General features: G+C 42.0%; 1 protein-coding gene across 1 annotated transcript in view; it reads left to right on the top strand.

The window, feature by feature from the left end:
* Window positions 1–16,531, top strand: part of kalrna (kalirin RhoGEF kinase a) — a 693,809-nt gene that overhangs the window by 454,838 nt on the left and 222,440 nt on the right. Inside the window, exons 28-29 of the mRNA XM_059647272.1 lie at window positions 5,243–5,335; window positions 6,038–6,149. Coding sequence (XP_059503255.1) covers window positions 5,243–5,335; window positions 6,038–6,149 — 205 coding nt within the window. The remainder of the gene's footprint in view (window positions 1–5,242; window positions 5,336–6,037; window positions 6,150–16,531) is intronic.

Below are 16,531 nucleotides of genomic sequence, written 5' to 3'. Positions count from 1 at the left end.
AATTTCTAGCCTGCTTGAAACAGAATGGGTCATAACTGTTTATTCCTGGCTTCATTACAGAGCCACTACCCTATGGGCAGGAATTGGGAAGGAAGCCACTAGCAACCTGCAGAAAATAGGTTTGCCCTTGCTGTGTGCCTGCATTTAGCAAATGTAGTAATGACAGAGTAGAATATTAAAATTTCCTTGTGGGGCCTTAATAGAGCAATTCAGTCCCATTGTGTCTTATTCTTGGACATATGCACTGAAGATTGCAGTATGATCCAGACTCAACTCAGGGACTGATGAAGGGTCTAGGCCCGAAACGTCAGCTTTTGTGCTCCTGAGGTGCTGCTTGGCCTGCTGTGTTCATCCAGCTTCACACTTTGTTATCTTGGATTCTCCAGCAACTGCTGTTCCCATTATCAGGGACAGACCAGATGTTTTGAAAGCCTAAAACTGTAGAGAAGTAATGTATTATATTAAGTTAATAATGCAGCATTGATTCTTAAAAATGCAGGGTTATAAGAAATAGAAGCAGGAATATATCATAAGGCTCCTCAAACCTGCACCATTAATTGGATAATGTTTTATATTACGTTCTCCTTAACTCCATTTTTTTTTATCCGTGCCCCATAATTATTGACTGTTTTATGTAGTTCAAATTATGGCCTTTGCAGCCAACATTATATTCAAAAGCTCATCCAGCATAGCTGTAAAGGATAGAGAACTTGAAAAATTCACAACTCACCGAGAAATTGAGTTACTCCTCCTCATCGTCTTAATAAATAGCACTGTTTTGTACCTATGCATTCTAGTTCTCCGGACTTCTTAGCATCTCAACTTCTCTCAGAATTTATACATTTCAGTATGACTGTAGTGATTGGAATAATGTCAGCCAAATGGATCTCATAGAATATGAGTTCCCTGATTGGGGTTGTTAACCTGGTCCAATCAGGGAGCCCTGGCTGTCAAATATGAACGGGATTGTCAGACATCAAGTTCACTCTGAGAGCCAGCTTAGAATTAGCTGCAGCACGGTGGCTCAGTGGTTAGGACTGCTGCCTCACAGCATCAGGGACCTGGGTTCAATTCCAGCCTCACGTGACTGTGTGGAGTTTGCACATTCTCCCTTTGTCTGCATGGATTTCCACCAGGTGCTCTGGTTTCCTCTCATAATCCACAGATATGCAAGTTACATGGATTAGCCATGCTAAATTGTCCATAGTGTCTAAGGATGTGTAGGTTAGGTGTGTTAGCCATGGTAAATGCAGGGATGGGTCTGGGTGGGATGCTGTTCGGAAGGTCTGTGCGAACTTGTTGGGCCGAATGGTCTGTTTTCACACTGTGGGGATTTTATGATTCTATGATATGATGTGATTCTACTGTGCAAATGTAAGTAATGGATGACTTCGTGATGGGATACTGACCTCTGTGGAGTTATTTCAAAAGCCACCCCTTACTGTGCTAATTTCCAATGTCTACAGACCAACTGCTCAAACCTTTGTCATAAGACAACCTTTTCATTTCAGGAATTAATACAGTGAACCTCCTCTGAACTGTATTCAATGCAAATATTTTTATATTTCTTGAAAAAGAAGACCAAAACTGAACACAGTCTTCTAAATGGGACACCACTAATGCCGTGCACAGTTGTAGTAAGATTTCCCAACTTTTATCATGCTTTCCCCTTGCAATAGAGCCCATTCTATTTGCCATTGTTGTGTCTTGCTTTACCTTCATGGCAACATTTTGTGATCCATGCACAAGCGCATCCAGATAAGGATATGAGCTGCAACATTTTAAACTTTTTTCTATTTAAATATATTCTGCTTTTCTATTCCTCCCACCAAATGAAATCTTTATACTTTCCAAAATTATCTGGTAGATTTCTGACCACTCACTTAACGTGTATATATTCCTTTGTAGACTTTGTGTATCCTCCTCACAATTTGTTATCCCCTCTAACTTTATAGCAGTAGCAGGTTTGGTACAATATACTCAGTTCCTTCATGCAGATCAATAATGCAGATTGTAAATGGTTGAGCCTCATCACTGTCCCACTGACATTCTGATAATTACAGTTCGCCAACCTGGAAATGAACCATTTAATACCACTCCCTGGCTGGGATTTTCCCATTGTTTGACCAAGTGTGAGGGTGAATCTGTTACAGAATGACACCATGCCCCCACCATAGCTCATAAAGAGCTAATAAACATCATATGGACAATTTTCTCGGCCTATCAGACACCTCAACACTGGCCAGTATTCTCAAGCTGCTGGCCAATCAGAGACTGACAGCTTCTGGGGCTTAAGAACTGCAAGTCAAGGCTATTTGCAGCAGTGAGAAGGAATGTCTTTCTGTTCTTTTTCTTGAGGGGTAGAGTCGAGGAAAGGAGGGGAAGCTGAAGGAGAGATTTCTTCAAGAGACCACTTCCTTATCCCTCATTCCTGTTTCTGGCTGTCATCAGAATGAGGCAGTTAGAGCACTCCCTGAAATTCAATAAGCTTTATCCTAGTTCAAATTAATTGCCTTTCTCTTCATAAAGAAGGCAGGTGATGGAAAGGGGTGGAGAGGCAAGAGGAATTGAGGACTTTAAGTGGCCATTGATTGATCACTTGGGGGCTTCAGTTGCTGGCGAATTGTGGAAGTCATCTTCTCACCCAGCAATTAATGCCAGAAATGGAAGCGGGTACAATTATTTCTCTCCAGGGCAAACTCGCCCAATTTTTGCATTTCCTTTCTCAACCTCTTTCATGACACCTCCAGGGAATGGAAGATTTCCTGTATGATTGCCACTAGTTAGGTATTTTTGCATCTGTGCAAATTTATTTCCCATAAGACCATGAGCTCTTGTACAGTAACCTTTCAATGTGGTACCTTTATTGAAAGTCTTTTGACCACATATATAATATAAATATATACATACACATATGTGAATGGTTCCCGTTTATCCACCTGTATATTACCTCCTTAAAGAACTCTAACAAATTTATCAAATACCATTCCATTTTCATAAAACCACATTGATTCTGGTTGATTGCATGAGGATTTTCTAAGTGTCCTGAAATAATTTACTTGATAACAAATTCCTGCAATTTCCAAATGATGGATGTGCAGCTAACTAATTCACAGCTTCCTACTTTCTGCCTCCCTCCTTTCCTGAGGAGGGCATTCAACTCTGTTGGAGCCTTTGCAGAATCTAAGGAGTTTTCAAGATCACAGCCAGAGTGGTTTTCAGAATGTTGAATTGACTCAACCCTCAAAATAATGTAACCTGTATGCCTCAAAGTCTTTTTGATCCATACATCCTTTGCTTGCTGTGATCTGCCTGTATTGCTTGTAAACAAAGCTTTTCACTGTATTTCAGTACATTTGACAATAAATCAATCAATCAATCAACCATAAATGTTTCTTTTAAGGCCTTCGGTTGCAACCCAACATGTCCAGTACATGAGATAATGGGAACTGCAGATGCTGGAGAATTCCAAGATGATAAAATGTGAGGCTGGATGAACACAGCAGGCCAAGCAGCATCTCAGGAGCACAGAAGCTGACGTTTCGGGCCTAGACCCTTCATCAGAGAGGGGGATGGGGAGAGGGATCTGGAATAAATAGGGAGAGAGGGGGAGGCGGACCGGAGATGGAGAGAAAAGAAGATAGGTGGAGAGAGGATAGGTGGGGAGGTAGGGAGGGGATAGGTCAGTCCAGGGAAGACGGACAGGTCAAGGAGGTGGGATGAGGTTAGTAGGTAGATGGGGGTGTGGCTTGGGGTGGGAGGAAGGGATGGGTGAGAGGAAGAACCGGTTAGGGAGGCAGAGACAGGTTGGACTGGTTTTGGGATGCAGTGGGTGGGGGGGAAGAGCTGGGCTGGTTGTGTGGTGCAGTGGGGGGAGGGGACGAACTGGGCTGGTTTAGGGATGCGGAAATGGTTTGCGACTGGGAGGTGCAGTTGTTCCCAGTCGCAAACCATTTCCACTCCCCCTCCCATTCTCTCGATGACATGTCCATCATGGGGCTCCTGCAGTGCCACAATGATGCCACCCGAAGGTTGCAGGAACAGCAACTCATATTCCGCCTGGGAACCCTGCAGCCTAATGGTATCAATGTGGACTTCACCAGTTTCAAAATCTCCCCTTCCCCTACAGCATCCCTAAACCAGCCCAGTTCGTCCCCTCCCCCCACTGCACCACACAACCAGCCCAGCTCTTCCCCCCCACCCACTGCATCCCAAAACCAGTCCAACCTGTCTCTGCCCCCCCTAACCGGTTCTTCCTCTCACCCATCCCTTCCTCCCACCCCAAGCCGCACCCCCATCTACCTACTAACCTCATCCCACCTCCTTGACCTGTCCGTCTTCCCTGGACTGACCTATCCCCTCCCTACCTCCCCACCTATACTCTCTCCACCTATCTTCTTTTCTCTCCATCTCCGGTCCGCCTCCCCCTCTCTCCCTATTTATTCCAGAACCCTTTCCCCATCCCCCTCTCTGATGAAGGGTCTAGGCCCGAAATGCCAGCTTCTGTGCTCCTGAGACGCTGCTTGGCCTGCTGTGTTCATCCAGCCTCACATTTTATCATGTCCAGTATATGCCTGCCCCATTAGTTTGCCTAGTATGTTTTCTCCAGTGATAAAGATTGTTTTAAGTTTTTACTGTTTTTGGTCTGATTTCAGCTATCATTGGGATGATTTTGGTCTCTTCTACCGAGTCCGATACACAGCGTACAAAATTCGTTCAAAATCACATAGTTTCCTTGTTTCCATTGTTAAATCCCTAACTTCAATCTCCAAGAAAGCAATGTCTATCTTATCTAATTGCTTCAATTTCTGATATCTGTAGATGATACCCCTGTCTGCTTTTCTATATTTTGCTAGTTTACTCTCATAATGTACTGTATTCCTCTTTCCTAGTGATCCTTTGCAGTTTTCGAATAATTACCCAAATGCCAACGTACCACTGGTCTTTGCAACAGTGGTGTAATTTTTCTTTCAGTTTGATGCCAACCTTATCTTCCTTAACCTCAGATGATTCATCTATCTCGTAGTGGCTTTCTAAATGAATTATATATTTGTTGAGAATTATTAAATACCTCCTTAAATGCCTGTTATTGCTTATTTACTATTCTGCTCTTCAAACCGCTTTTGTCCTGAATAAAACTGTCTACTTCATCCGATAACTGTGCCATAAAATACTACATTAATTGAAGCAATATGGATCTGAGTGGAATCATCATTCTGCACTGTATGCTTCTGTTTTGCAGGAAATTCAACAAAGGCATGGTTTGGCCAATTCCATTTCATCCTACCTAATTAAACCTGTTCAGAGAATCACTAAGTACCAGCTCCTACTGAAGGTATGTAAAGCTCCCAGTACTTTTTCAGTACATGTCGAATAGATTCAGCCAAAGAGCTGCTTAAAATGAGTGCCTTACTCCATAGCATTATTAAGCTGACAGCAGTCTACAGCAATGTGTTCTAGATCTTTGTCCAAATTTTATAGTGGCGCTGCACTTTCCCGTCATGTCTTTCATAACCTTTTCCAGCTGCCAAGTGTCATCGTTCTGGGCTCTGATTTTTTGCACAGCTCACTGCATTTTCTGATTTCACCTTGTACCAGATCAACAGTATTCTGAAATTGTTCCAAGATTGCAGCCAAACCACTCTAAGACAGTATTATTTCTGTTTTAAGCAGTTTGTGTACAGTTCTGTGGGTTAGTGGGTTGGGGACTGGGCTGGAAGTCATGGGCTGAGCACAGACATCAGTCACATCCGCAGGTAGGCAATGAAAACAGGTGGTGGATCCTGGAAAGAATGTGACTGGGAAGTGGGGAACCACAATTCATTAAAACAGAAATGAGTGAAGATTCTGCAGCTTTACACGCCTTAAATCCTTCAGTTTCTCCAGGAGCAACAAAATGGGACTTCAGTGACTTGGTTAGTTTATTAAAATATTAGCAATTGTTCATCCTGGTTTATTAAAAAGGTGAAGGGTAGGTAAGGCACCATTGGGTGACAGACTTGTTTTTAATTTGTAACTTTAACGTTTCTGTCTTTAGGAACTTTTAACCTGCTGTGAAGAAGGCAAGGGTGAATTAAAGGACGGTCTTGAAGTGATGCTTAGTGTACCCAAGAGAGCCAATGATGCTATGCACGTCAGCATGTTGGAGGGTAAGATGATAAAAAGCAGTAGCTTTATTGCAAGTACCACTTTAACTGAATTCACATCTCATACAGTTTGCCAACAATGACAATTTGTGTTTTATTGTACGTTTTGAATTGTCTGTTTTCTTCAGAATCCGTGTTCATAGCATCTGCTGGAACATTACTGTTTAATTATCACTGATAGCAAACAATTGTTTTAATGTAAACAGTTGATGTACTCATAGATGTAAACCATTTTGTCCTATGTACATGAAACCTAGTTTAATTTTTCAGGACCAATATGTTGGGTCTGATCAAAAAGGTTTAGAGGGTCAAAGTTTGATAAAATCCATTAGCTCATGCCAGGATCTCAGCGTATTGGTCCTTACTATTCAATGGGTGTGATGCCGGCAACACTCAACTTTGTGTTGCTTGCTCATTTTCGTGGTAGTGGTGAACAGTCAATACTAAGTGCACTGTTGAGTGGCTGCACACTGAGCAAGAGGCCCAACTTTGAGCATGGCTACTAACAGTCAAAACTAGCCTTCACTTTCAAAGGTGACTGACTTCAGCAAATCATTCAACTGGCTGTCAGTAATACGAAGAGCAGAGAAATGGAGTAATGGGCCGCAGAGAGGATTCACAGGATTTCAGTTACAGTATTAGACAATAAGACATAGGAATGGAAGTAAGGCCATTCAGCCCATCGAGTATTAGAGGCCTATGGGCAGGATGTAGAAAGGGTGATCAAGTAACAGGGGGCCAGAAAGCTCTCTGTGAAGGTTCTATAGGAAAATAGCCACATATACAAATGCCTGCTGCCCGGCATCGAGAATCCACATAAAGTACTAAAGAAAGGTTCAGTGACTTCATTGAATTGGTCGCAATCAGTGAATTCATCTTCAAATGCCAATCATATCTCTAATCTCTCACACTAATCAGAGCACCACAGCCTATCACTTGCTCATGCACCAATCTATAAATGCTGGGAGCCATACTTGACATTCAGACATTCCACCATACCCACTCACCTACTACCACTGTTCTAAGTCTCATATCCGAACCTCTCATCTTCCACATTCTACCAGCTTTGCAGCACATCACTCGAACACATTGCAATACACTCACAGACATTCTTCCTGTTCTCTCTTACAGGCCAACAGGGCACATAATAAAAGGGTGCACCAACAAACCAATGGAAGACAGGAATGGCTGTAATTCTTACTTCTGGGAGGAGATCACACTTGGCATTATTGGTACAGCTGTTACAGACAGTGTGACAACCAGTTTCACTGCTGTCGTCCAGGACAGTGGCATTTTCCTGCCTTATATGTTTTCTGAACCTCTTCACCCTCATCCTGCAGTCCTGTACGATGTACAAGCTGCAGATGATATGACCGCACACTTCTAGACTTGCCCTCTACAGCTCCGTTCTCATCCCAGCTCTTCTCTTGTCCATTTGAAAATGTAAATTCACAAGAACTGCTTGATTAAAGGCAAAGTAGGGTGGATGCTGGAAATCTGACACAGATAACACTGGAGAATTTCGGCAGGTCTGGCAGCCTCTGTGGTGCACTCTTCAGTTCTGAGGGGTCATATCAAACTTGAAACATAACTCTGTTTCTCTCTCCCTCTACTGATGCTGCCAGACCTGCTGAACTTCTCCAGCATTCTCTGTGTTTGATGAAGAATTACTGCCAGTCCAGCTAATGCTGCTTAAAGACAAAAGCCTGGAGGAAGACATAGACCCAACCAAGAAGCACTGTCACTTGAACTGGCACTCAAAATCACCAGCTCAGATACTAATAACTGTCTGAAGCTTAGAGGCTATACAGAGGTGGTAAGGTGTGGACGGTAAGTTTCTAGACAAAATTCAACTGCAGCTGGACCAGACTGGAAGATTAACACATGAGCCAGCTCCTTGGAGGATACAATTGCAGATTAGTTCCACTGCACAGGATTCAAATAAGGACTTCAGTTGGGCCCTGTAATGGAGAAAGCTGATAAGCATGCTCAGAGAGATCCTGAGTACATTGGAAGATGCGCTATGGAGCTCATTATCACCATCAAGCAGCAAGTGGAAGTCTGGCTTGAACTTGTCAAGCCTCTTTTACCAGCACCTTTCAAACTCATGACCTTTGCCGTCTAGAAGAACAAGCAGCAGGTAAATGGGAGCACTAGAACTGGCAGGCTGTCCTCCAGTTATTCACCATCCTGACACGGAAACTATTTCCCTATTCCTCAACTAGTGCTAGGTCAAAATCCTGGAACTTCCTGCCCAACGGTAATGTAAACATGCCTACACCACAGCAACTATTGCAGTTGAAGGCAGCACAGCATCACCTTCTCGTGAGCGAGTAGGGTTACATAATAAATTTCAGACCTTGCTATTAATACCCACATTTAAAGAACAAATTAAAAAGTAACTTGACAGCAATTCTTTCAGAGTTGGAACCCATTCTTTTCAAATCAAACGCAGTGACCAGATCCATGAGACAGCCGTGCTGCAGAATCTAGCCAAGGTCTTCAGCCACTGAGGTTGCACTGAGTCGGAGCACTAGAACAGACAAAGTCACTCATGGGGGCGGGTGCTGAATAAGATTGAATAATCGAATTTTGTGTGGATTTTTGAAAGGATCGATAGATTAAAGTTAGTATGGATTGGTTGCTTTGTGTTGGATTTTGTTTGGGCTTGTAACCAAGAGGCTATGGTGAAGGTCAGCAATTGAGAGATGCTAAGATGGGGCAATGTTGAGCATCAGGAATCTGGGGAATCCAAAGGAATTGAAGTTGGATCAAATGACTAACAACAAGCATTTTAGAACTCTAATGTGTAGACTGTTTTCTCCCCTTCACCTCCTCCTTGGTGGTCGTGGAAGTTATTGCAGTAAGGGCTGTGTCTTCATAATATTGTGGAGAACACAACAAACAAATACAAATCAGGAATCTTGCTCCAATAAATATTGAAGGGCTCCATCTGAGCAGTCCAGGCAGGGAACCTGCTGCTTTAAAATATTAATAGTCTGCCCCATAATGTTCCTAGATGTAGCATAACTTTAATTGTGGAACCAGTACTGTAGGCCTTGTGAAGTCAGATGGCTGAAGGGAATCATTATTTGTTGTGATGCAAAAAACGTGATTTTATACATTTTAATATAATTAGTTTGGACTTTGGATTTTGAATTAGTGGTGTGTGATTTCTAGTTTGTACATATGAAGGGGTTTAATTATTAACATGTCCACAATTCTGGAGCCATAATATTTTTCAAAACAATATGAGAGAGAGTCTTGTGGTGACAATGAAGATTTGGTTGCACTGAGGGTTTTATTGGACAGATTAGTTGTAGAGGATCATCAGCTTGCTTTCTGTTTAGAAGCATCAGGATGTTTTTGGCTCAGGGGCATAATCAATAGTTCAGTTCTCAGTGTCATGGGAAGTCAGATATGTGAAGTAGTATCTCCTGAAGAAAAGAGATCATTTAGAACAGTTAGGAAATAGGTTATTTCTTTGTAAGGATTTTAGTTCGAAAGCTCCAGACCAGAAGTTAGAACACTGAAGATTTTATTTGAAGGTAGGAAAGTAGTAACTCAGATGTACAACAAATCAAGGACGATTTTTCCAAACTCTCATGACCAGGATTTAACAAAAAAACAGCAAGGCAAACCTATGCATGTGATTGAGTTGTGAACATTCTCTGCATTTAAACATTGTAAAGTGATAGTGTTATGATAGATGGGTAGTATTCTTACTGAGCATTTCAAAATATTTCAAATTGTGTTGTATTGCAAATAACTTGATTTATTCTATTTTATTTTCTTCTCTATTAACAGTAAAATTTAAGTTTATCAACAAAACAAAATCTACAGCTTTTGTGCTTATTTTTCAGTGAAAGACCACCTTGTTAAAGGAAAAGAGAAACAAAATATGATCTTTAAACCAGATTTCAGTCTGGGAACCTAGTTGTCTGACAATAACATCATCTGGAATCATAACACTATATGTGTGCAGTAGAGAGGCTTCTCACTGAGTAGCCACTCTCTGGTTCATTGTGGTGATTTGAAAATAATTGAAACAGGTGGCTGGTACAACATGAAATGTGATTGCTTCCAGGTTAGCAGCAATTCATCACATGTTGCTGTGGACACGGCTGCGCACTGTCTACATGTTCGAGAGTGAGATCCCTTGCAGTTTCATTCCATTTTCCCTCTGAGATAGCCATGTGTGTGCAATCAATAATGCCCTGTCCCCTGGTGAAGGCCGCTGTCCTGAAAGTGTCGCATATCTGTTTTCTCTGTTTCTCTTTGTTTGTGAAGAAGAAAATGAATGGTGAACTGCAGTAAGTTGGCAGTCTTGTTGAAGGACCTGCTGAGGGCCACAGTCCCATTCTCATTCTGTGCTGCAGTTGCGGGTCTATTTTCAGAACGTGTTTCAGTTCTGTGACCTTGGTGAAGCTTAATCACTGTAGAGAGTTTTCCTGAGCTGGAGCTATGAGAAGTGATGTTTCGGAACCCTGGGGTTTGTAAGGCCTCCTGCCATGAGCTCTCTTCTGCCTCCTCTTCCTTTCTCTATTAGTAGGTTGTCTTTTCTGCTACCTCTGTTCCATCTCCCTCTGTGTGAGCCGCAGCTGTCCAAGGAGAACTTCCCTTATTACCTCCAAGACTGGAAGCCTTTTAACTCATTTCAAAGTTCAAGACCATCTCTGTTGACTGAAATAACTTCTGTCAAACTGTCCAGCAAAAATGATCTTATTACGATTCTGGAGCAGCAGAGAGATGGCTCGGGTATCTTACTTGAATGTTGATTATGATTTTAAATATGGAAATAAAGTTTTGAGGTATGGAGCCCCATTCATTTTTTTTATAAGCACAGCATTCCTCCTATGAAGTGGAGTCCCTAATGCAGGAGCCCATATTTAACACAGGACAGTAACAGCCTTGGTGATGTTTGAAATGGAAGATCCCAATGTCTAATCAGATTCAGGCACTAACTAACAGCATGATCTTCCCACTCTCCTGTGTGCTTCTCTTGTGGGCTATCACCCTCCTTGGCACTGTGATCTATGTGGAACCCCAGAAGACGGTAACTCTTCACCACGTTGTTCCCCTTCGCAGCTCACCATGGTCTTGAAGCTATTGAGTAGAATAATTGAGCCACATTTTGCAGTCCTGATCTGTAAACAATCTGACCCCATTTCCACGTTTCTCACTATTCTGCACAATGTGGAAAGAACTATTATATGTTACTCAAGATTTCTTACATTTACAATTAAAAGTAATAAATGCTATTAGATATAGCAGCCATCAAAATTTAATGCCATGCATTACTTAAGATTTGGATGATTGATATTTAAAGCAAGAGTAGCTGCGGGACTCTACTCATCTATTAGCAAGCAAAAGAAGCTCAGTCGCGAGATGACTGGGTAAGACGCAGGAAAGCAATCTTCACAGAATACTGATCAATCTGATCAAACTTAAGATTTGTCCAATAAACCTATTTCAAGATTGATTAAAACTTATTATAAACTCTAGTCCGTTGCTATGTCTTTGAAATCCATTACTTTTAAGTGCTGGTCAGCTTACATTTTGTGGCTTACACTATACCTTAGATTTGGAGAGCTACTTAATCACTTAAATATATTTTTGAGCCAGTCGCTAAAGGTAAGCCTGCAGGTGCAGAAGGTTGTAAAGAAGGCAAATGGTATGTTGGCCTTCATTGCGAGATTTTTTGAGTACAGGAGCATTTGTTGTTGCATTTGTACAGGGCCTTGGTGAGACCACACCTGGAATCATAGAATCCCTACAGTGTGGAAACAGGCCATTCATCCCAACAAGTCTACACCGCCCCTCTAAAGAGCATCACACCCAGACCCATCCCCCTGTATGCTTCTGTCTCGTTTTCTGAGGAAGGATGCTCTTGCTCCCGAGGGAGTGCAGCAAAGGTTTACCAGTCTTATTCTGGGGCTGGCGGGTCTGACGTATGAAAAGAGATTGGCTAGGTTGGGATCGTTCTTGCTAAAGTTCATTATGAATGGGGGAGGATCTCATAGAGATTTATAAAATTCTAACAGGACTGGACGGGGTAGATATAGGGAGGATGTTCTGTGTGGTGGGTATGTCCGGAATCAGGGCGTCACAGTATGAGGATTCAGCGTAGACGAATTAGGACAGCGAGGAGGAGACATCTCTTCACCCAAAGAGTGGTGAGCTGGTGGAATTCATTCCCACAGGAAGTAGTGGATGCCAAAACATTGAATGTATTCAAGAGGCGACCAGATATAGCACTTGGGGTGAATGGGATCAAAGGTAATGGGGAGAAAGCTGGATTAGGCTGTTGAGTTGGATGATAAGCCATGATCATGAAGAATGGCAGAGCAGGCTCAAAGGGCCAAATGGCCTCCTCTTGCTCCTATCTTTATGTTTCCAAGTATCTAAAGCAAATTGTTATAAACTATATATATTTACTAAAATGCCAAAAGTTTGAAAAGCCAAGCCCATCAACCTTTCTATATTCCCGGTGAAGGGACATAAACAAAATGATAGAATTTCTATAAAGATTTGGGGAAAAATAACTCAGGCACACAGCCTGATTGAAATATTTAAATAAGCAATCCTTCTTCGGGAACTGCACTCCTATTTGTAGAAATCAACTAAGGTATGGATTTGAGATTTTTAATATTTCTTTCCAGCTGACCAAAATCCATCCATTTTTTGAGCATATCTTTATTTTAGTAATTCAAGTCAAAAATTGGTGTTAGTTAAAAGGTAACGTTTGTACAAAATCCAAATTTAAATGAGTGTTTCCATTTTTTACTGGCATGATTAAAATATATACATTTCTTACAAATTTATTCTAGATCTAGTAAGTTTAATATTTATTAAATCTGGCTTTCAATTAATTTGATTTTCAGATTAATCTTTAGTAAATCCTTGCATATAAACATACATCTGGATAATGTGGAGATAATGAGACTGTGTAACAGTGGGACATGCTACCCTGTGTAAATACTTCAAGTTGTGAGTTTACTCATTAGGTGTAATTACCATCAAGTTGAATTTTGTGCTGTGAATTTTGCAGAATAATGAATGATCTACAATGACTAAAACTCAGATTAAGCTCACTATTTGGAGCAAATCTGAACAAAAGATAATATTTCTGCATTAGGTACCTATGTTATTATTTTTACTAATCAAGTGTTTCTGATATCGACGATGTTCGCAATTTTGTGTGCCAAAGTAGACGTTTTTGTCGTTGGTGACGTGTAAAAATTTTTTGCTACTTTCGGCTGGGGTAATACCTAACACAAAGGTAGATGGTTTTCATCACTACGTTTTCAAGGGCAATTTGGGATTGATAATAAAAGCTGGCCTAGCCAGTAACACCCAGAAATGAATTTTAAAAAATCATCTTCTGTAATATTTACAAGATCCTTTGCTATGTATAAATTTCTTTTTTGGTATACAATAAAAGTCTAAATGGAATGAAAATATTAATAAAAAACCGTTTTAGTCCCCCTCCTGGAAGGCCAATCTCTCAGATTAGCTATTTGCTGACTTTAAATTGAAGTATTTTCATCTATCAACAACTCAGTCACGGTACTGACAAAAAGAAAAGACTGCAAGTGCTGGAAATAGGAACCAAAAAAAATACTGGAAATCCATCAGTCCACCAGCGCCAGAATCCCCTAAAGAGGACTTTTGAATTTCTATCCCTTATATGTGAACAGCTTTTCTTCCTGTTTATGGACTTGCTGTATTCAGGCATTTTCTGCTTTTTGTGTTTGCATTCCTAGCTATCTGATTCCTCTATCATACGCCATAAGTCCATGAGTTATGGGAGCATATTTGGTTATTGGAGCTCAAGTCAGCCATTCAGCCCATCAGCTCTGCCATTCAATGAGATCATTGCTGATCTGATCAAACTCAGTCCCACCTTCTTGCCTGATCTCTGATTCCTTTACCGATTCAAACCTATCCATCTCAGTCTTGAATATTCATTTTCTGCCCCTTTTGTCTCTACGCTTTCCATTTCCTGAAACTTGGGAACCATTCCTCTGACTGGATAGCACCTGGCTCAAGTAACAATTCTTCAAAATTAAGCTCAGATGGTAAATATTGGCTGACATTTGAACCACCCTATGTGATTCCATACCGTCTTCTACACTTCAACCTTTGTCAATAATGTGAAACTGGACAAGCACAGCAGGCCAGACAGCATCTGAGGAGTGGAGAAGCTTCAATCTCTCCCTGAGCTGAGTGCTACTCAATCTCCACACTGACCTCCTGCTACTTCTGCCTTTGGCCCTGGTCGCCCGTATTCCCCTTGGCCTTTGTCTTCTCAGGAAGGCAGCACAGTGGCTGAGTCATTCAGCTTGAGCCTCAGAATGTACACCAAGATGGTGAAGGTGCCATGCCAGCTGAGTGGGCAACACTGTGTATCAAAAAGAAATGTCTCCGTACATTCAGAAGAGCCCATAAGAATATTAAACAAGATGCTTGATGAAGTGATTGTCTCTGCCTCCTCCAGCACCCTTGCAGGTTTCACCAGTTATGGGTCACTTTTGGTCAGCACTTGCCTCTTTGTAAGTCATTGCCATTAAATTGAGTTGTCAATGCTCTTTTTGCAAGAACCAATGATATGACGCAAATCATTTTTGAACATTATTTGAACCCTAAATAAACTCCTGAGGAGAGGAAAGTCCCAAAATGTTGGCCTTCCTGTTTCTCAGATACTGCCAGACCTGCTGAGCTTTTCCAGCTCCATATTTATTGACTCTAGCTTCCAACATCTGCAGTCGTTATTGTCTATATATTAACCTTTGTCTCTAAATTTACTATGCCACCTCACTTCATTTCTGGTGACCAGGTAGTGAGGGTACCGACCATGAGTCAGGTTCCTTGCCATCATTTACTCTTCATTAGACATGGGTAGCAACAGGGAAATGGCTCAGACAATATCCAGGGTAAGCAGAATGAGTATCAGTTTGATAAATGGAAGGGCGGGGCCCAAGTCTGCATAGCCCCAGGATCTTGTTGGGAAAAATTCTGAACTGCATTAGTGTTTAACCTGAAATCATTTTGGAGTCCATGTACAGTACATGCAGTGTGAATTTATTTAGGGTTCAAATAATGGTCAAAAATGATTTGCATCATATCATTGGTTCTTGCAAAAAGAGCATTGACAACTCAATTTAATGGCAATGACTTACAAAGAAGCAAATGCTGACCAAAAGTGACCCATAACTGGTGAAACCTGCAATGGTGCTGGAGGAGGCAGAGACAATCACTTCATCAAGCATCTTGTTTAATATTCTTATGGGCTCTTCTGAATGTACGGAGACATTTCTTTTTGATACACAGTGTTGCCCACTCAGCTGGCATGGCACCTTCACCATCTTGGTGTACATGCTGAGGCTCAAGCTGAATGACTCAGCCACTGTGCTGCCTTCCTGAGAAGACAAAGGCGAAGGCGAATACGGGCGACCAGGGCCAAAGGCAGAAGTAGCAGGAGGTCAGTGTGGAGGCTGAGTAGCACTCAGCTCAGGGAGAGATTGAAGCTTCTCCACTCCTCAGGATGCATTACAGCTGTGGAGGAATCAGACCTTTCCACCCCGATCCACTTCCTGGAAATGAGCAAGGAGCAGTGGCTATGTCGGTCCCATCTTCACCGAGGCACAATGGGAGAGCTATACCAGCTCCTGGACTGAGATCTGAGGGCTGCAGGAGTGAGAGGCCATCCTCTACTGATAGCTGTGAAGACCACTTTGAACTTCTATGCAACTGGCTCCTTCCAGGGAGTGATAGCTGAGCTGTGTGGGATCTCTCCATCATGCACTACAACTGCATCAGGCCACTGACCGATGCTTTCTGTGCAAGGTTACAATGGTTTATTTCATTCCCCACGATGGGGTCAATGCTGCAGTGGGATTCAGAAACATAGCTGCTTTTTCCAGGCATAGGGTGCTATTGACTGCACATACATGGCATTCAGAGGGCTCTGTCACACTGCAGCAGAACTTATAAACAGGAATGGGATTTAGTCCATTAATGTTCAGGTAATCAGTGATAACTATTACCACTTCCTAGAGGTGTATGCCTGCCGGCTGCTTTGACTCCTATGTAAAGTTGTACAGCACAGAAACAGACCCTTTGGCCCAACTCATCATGCTGACCAGATATCCTGAACTGATTTCTTTAATTCGCCAGCATTTGGCCCATATTCCTCCAAACTCTTTCTTTTCATATACCCATCCAAATGCCTTTCAAATGTTGTAATTGTACCAGCCACCACCTCCTGTGGCAGCTCATTCCATACATGCACTACCTTCCATCCCAGTGCGCTGTACTCTGCACAATTGGATCAGGCAACAAGGTAATATGCTGGATGTTGAAGAACTACGAGAACAGGAGTA

The sequence above is a fragment of the Stegostoma tigrinum genome, chromosome 7 (assembly GCF_030684315.1).
Source record: "Stegostoma tigrinum isolate sSteTig4 chromosome 7, sSteTig4.hap1, whole genome shotgun sequence".
In the NCBI taxonomy this organism is placed as follows: domain Eukaryota; kingdom Metazoa; phylum Chordata; class Chondrichthyes; order Orectolobiformes; family Stegostomatidae; genus Stegostoma; species Stegostoma tigrinum.
Note: the sequence above shows the minus strand (reverse complement) of the source record. Positions and strands in the feature narration are given on the sequence as shown.